This window comes from Cebus imitator, unplaced genomic scaffold (genome assembly GCF_001604975.1).
Source record: "Cebus imitator isolate Cc_AM_T3 unplaced genomic scaffold, Cebus_imitator-1.0 Scaffold353, whole genome shotgun sequence".
In the NCBI taxonomy this organism is placed as follows: domain Eukaryota; kingdom Metazoa; phylum Chordata; class Mammalia; order Primates; family Cebidae; genus Cebus; species Cebus imitator.
The window spans coordinates 1,242,106-1,245,746 of NW_016107668.1; the positions used below are offsets into that span (position 1 = coordinate 1,242,106).

The 3,641-nt window shown below is 54.1% G+C and overlaps 1 protein-coding gene across 1 annotated transcript in view; it reads left to right on the plus strand.

Moving 5' to 3' along the window:
- The first annotated feature begins 124 nt into the window (after positions 1–124).
- The window catches only part of USP13 (ubiquitin specific peptidase 13), a 128,096-nt gene continuing 124,579 nt past the window's right edge, over positions 125–3,641 (plus strand). Inside the window, exon 1 of the mRNA XM_017506313.2 lies at positions 125–354. Within this exon, the coding sequence (XP_017361802.1) occupies positions 196–354 (159 nt within the window). The 5' untranslated portion in view covers positions 125–195. The remainder of the gene's footprint in view (positions 355–3,641) is intronic.

Below are 3,641 nucleotides of genomic sequence, written 5' to 3' on the forward strand. Positions count from 1 at the left end.
CCGCCCGGCGCTCCCCCCATCCGCCCCCCGCGCGGCGCAGCAGCTGGGCCCAAGACTCGCCATTGGGTTAAAACAGCAGCGTCGCCAGCCCCAGCCCCAGCCCCGCGCCGCCGTCCCCGCCCCGCGCGCACTCGGCTACCGCGGCTCCGTCCGCTCCTCTCCGGCCGCAGCTGCGTCCTCGCGCTCGGGGCGGCCATGCAGCGCCGGGGCGCCCTGCTGGGAATGCCGGGCGGCAGGAAGATGGCCGCGGGGGACCTGGGCGAGCTGCTGGTGCCCCACATGCCCGCCATCCGCGTGCCCAGGTCGGGGGACCGCGTCTACAAGAGCGAGTGCGCCTTCTCCTTCGACTCCCCCGTAAGTCGGCGCCGGGGGCGGGGGCCGGGCCTGGGACCTGCCCGCGCGGCGGACTCGGCTCCGGGACCCTCGGGGAGCCACAGCCCCTGCGGCCGAGGCCGGATCCCCGGGCTGCTCCCCAGGCTGGAAGCGCCGCCCCCGGGAAAGACGCGAAATCCCGGCGCTACCGGCGGGACCCGCACCTCGCAGATGGTTCGCGTCTCCCCCGGGCCGGAGCGCGGGGCAGGAGGGCGGGCCGAGCCCCCCGACCCCGACCGCGGCGCTTCCTTCTCCTCCTGCCCGGGCCGAGCCCCCGCGCTCCCGGGACCACCTGCTTTGCCCGGGACCCCGCTCTCGGCAGCTCTGATGTACCCTCCGGCTTCTCTTCCTCCACGTCCCATCCCGCCCCCTCCTCCTCTTGCGTTTGGCTCGTCGGGGCCGGACGGCACGGAGGCCCCCACCTGCCATCCCAACACTTTGGGAGGCCGAGGCGGGTGGATCACCTGAGGTCGGGAGTTCGAGACCAGCTTGGCCACCATGGGGAAACTGTCTCTACTAAAAATACAATTAGCCGGGCGTGGTGGCGCGCACCTGTAACCGCAGCTACTCGGGAGGCTGAGGCGGGAGAAGCACCTGAACCCGGGAGGCGCGGAGGTCGCAGGGAACTGAGATCGCGCCACTGCACTCCAGCCTGGGTGACAGCGAGACTCTGTCTCAAAGCAAAACAGAAATGAGAATGTCAGAAGAAACCCTCGGTGCCTCCCCTCGGGCAGCAGAAACAGGGGTTCTGCTGGACTGTGGCAGTTTTCTTAAGCCTTCCCCCCCAACCCTTCCAAATGAGCCACTGGGACTGACACGCGCAAGTGTGAATTATTGAAAGTTCAGTCCCGAGTCGTGACCCGGGGAAGGGAGCGGAAGCCGGGAGGGATCGCGGCGGCCGGTGGTGGTTTTCACCTGGTTCTGTGTGAATGTGTGTGTCCGTCTCAAGAGTCAAAACGGGCTTCAAAGTGACTCAGCTGTCTGGCGTTCATCAGGCCTTTTTGAGGACCAGGTTATTTTTATACACCCACTTTAGAGCTCATATGTCACCCGGCAGATCTCAACGCCTCGGGAGGCCCATGGATTGGACGGGCCGAGGCAGGTCTCACAATTGTCTAGTACATTTTATTCATAGTGTGTGGAGTACTGTCAGAGGGGGAAAGAAAGTCCAAATGAGCGGCAACGTTTCCAAAGTTTCCTTTACGATCCGTGGGTTGATTTTGTGTGGCTTCGAAGAGTTTTTGCTCGATACGCATTGGAGTCTCAGAATTAGTATCCTTTCTGTGACATTTAGTTTTTTTATTTACCGTAATTGCAGATCATTTGAGGGATAAAATCTAACTCATTTGTTGATCGCTTACTTTGTTTTTTCTTTCAAAAAGACCCACAGAGTGGAGTGTGACAATCGGCAGTCCTTTTATATACAGGATGTGGTCCATAATGTATTTGAGAATGTCGTTTTCAAATGGTACGGCCAGCGCCGGGCAGTTCCCACCACTAGCTCCTAAAGGTGGGGAGGGATGAGGGGCCTAACCTCAGGTTCTTACCCCTAGAAGAAGAAAGTGGCCTCAGTCTTTTAGGATAGCACGACATGGAACGTGGGTCAGATGACTTTCTCCATGTTTGATTCGGGCTCTTCTTCAAGTTCTGCTTACAAACTTTGCTCTTGGAAATGCTGCATGATGTAGTACATGGCAGGTGTGGGGAAAAAAAGCTGATTGTTTTAATTCACTTTCACAAATAGTTATTGGGAGCTTACTCTGTGTGTCTCTAGAATGTTACTATTCTAGAAACATCCAGTGTAGACTGATTATTTCAATCATATCACAGCAGTTCCTTGGGGGAGACTGGGATTTATTTACAAGGCTGATGAATCAATGTATTTCATTATCTATGTTTCAGGGGAGGAAGGGAAGGAAGGTTTGACAATTCTTAATAATTCTTAAATTCTTAAAGCACAGTGTTTGATAATGAGAAGTTTTTCTTTTTTTTTTAGATGGAGTTTCACTCTTGTTGCCCAGGCTGGAGTGCAATGGTGCAATCTCAGCTCATGGCAACCTCTGCGACTGGATTCAAGCTGTTCTCCCGCCTCAGCCTCCCAGGTAGCTGGGGTTACAGGTGTGTGCCACCATGCCTGGCTACTTGTGTATTTTTTATAGAGATGGGGTTTCGCCATGTTGGTTAGGCTGGTCTTGAACTCCTGGCCTCAAGCAATCTACTCACCTTGGCCTCCCAAAGTGCTGGGATTGCAGGTGTGAGCCACTGCACCCAGCCGGTATTTTGTTATGGTATGTGACACTACACTAAAATTGGATAAGGGTTTCTTCAGCACCGACTGTGTGCCATCTCATACATGTATGCCTGTTAGGAACATAGCAAAATCCATGGTGCTAAACACACTGGAAACTTTAATCCACAAGTGCAGTGGGAGGTCTTAGGGAAAAGGCCAAAGCCAGCTGAGTGGGAAAACAAAATTATCCTTGAATTGGTTACTTTTGAAAGAGGTTACATACAAAGATGGATAGAAAGCATGGGAGATCAACATTCCAGGGGAGGGAAATTATACCTGCAAAGAAGATATAAAGTGTGAATATTTTCTACTAATTTGCCTGTGATGTATTTGGAAACAAAGATACATTTGGCAAGCAACAAGAAGTGAGGTAGAACCAAGCAGAGAGTAGATGACGAGGAGGTGGAATGGGGAACCTTTCATCTTGCTTGTGTAGGGTCAGTTACGGAAAGCTGCTCTTGGTCATGTGACTTAGAGTGGTGCCAGAGGAAGGCTGTGAATCAAGACATCTTTATCACATGCCTGCGTGTCTCAGGCCCGTCTGTAGACCTCTGCCGTTCTGCACGTTTGTGGGAGATGAGTACTGTCCCAGCATCTCTCCTGCCTTTTCCCACTGCCGAGGGCCTCACACACAGCAGATGCTCAACAACCGCTGTTTTGGGATAAGGGAGCATTGCGGTCAGTAGCCCTTTGACTTCACCCTAGGCCCACCCAACCACCTTGACGTGTAGCTTCCCCTCTCTATGGCTTGGTTCATTGCACAAGGTCCGTAATGCACCTTCCCAATGGAGCTTCTTTTCTGTTCTTTTTTTGAGATGGAGTTTCGCTCTTGTTGCCCAGGCTGGAGTGCAATAGCTTGATCTTGGCTCACTGCAACCTCTGCCTACCGGGTTCAAGTGATTCTCCTGCCTCAGTCTCCTGAGTAGCTGGGGTTACAGGCATGCACCACCATGTCCGGCTAATTTTGTCTTTTTTTTTT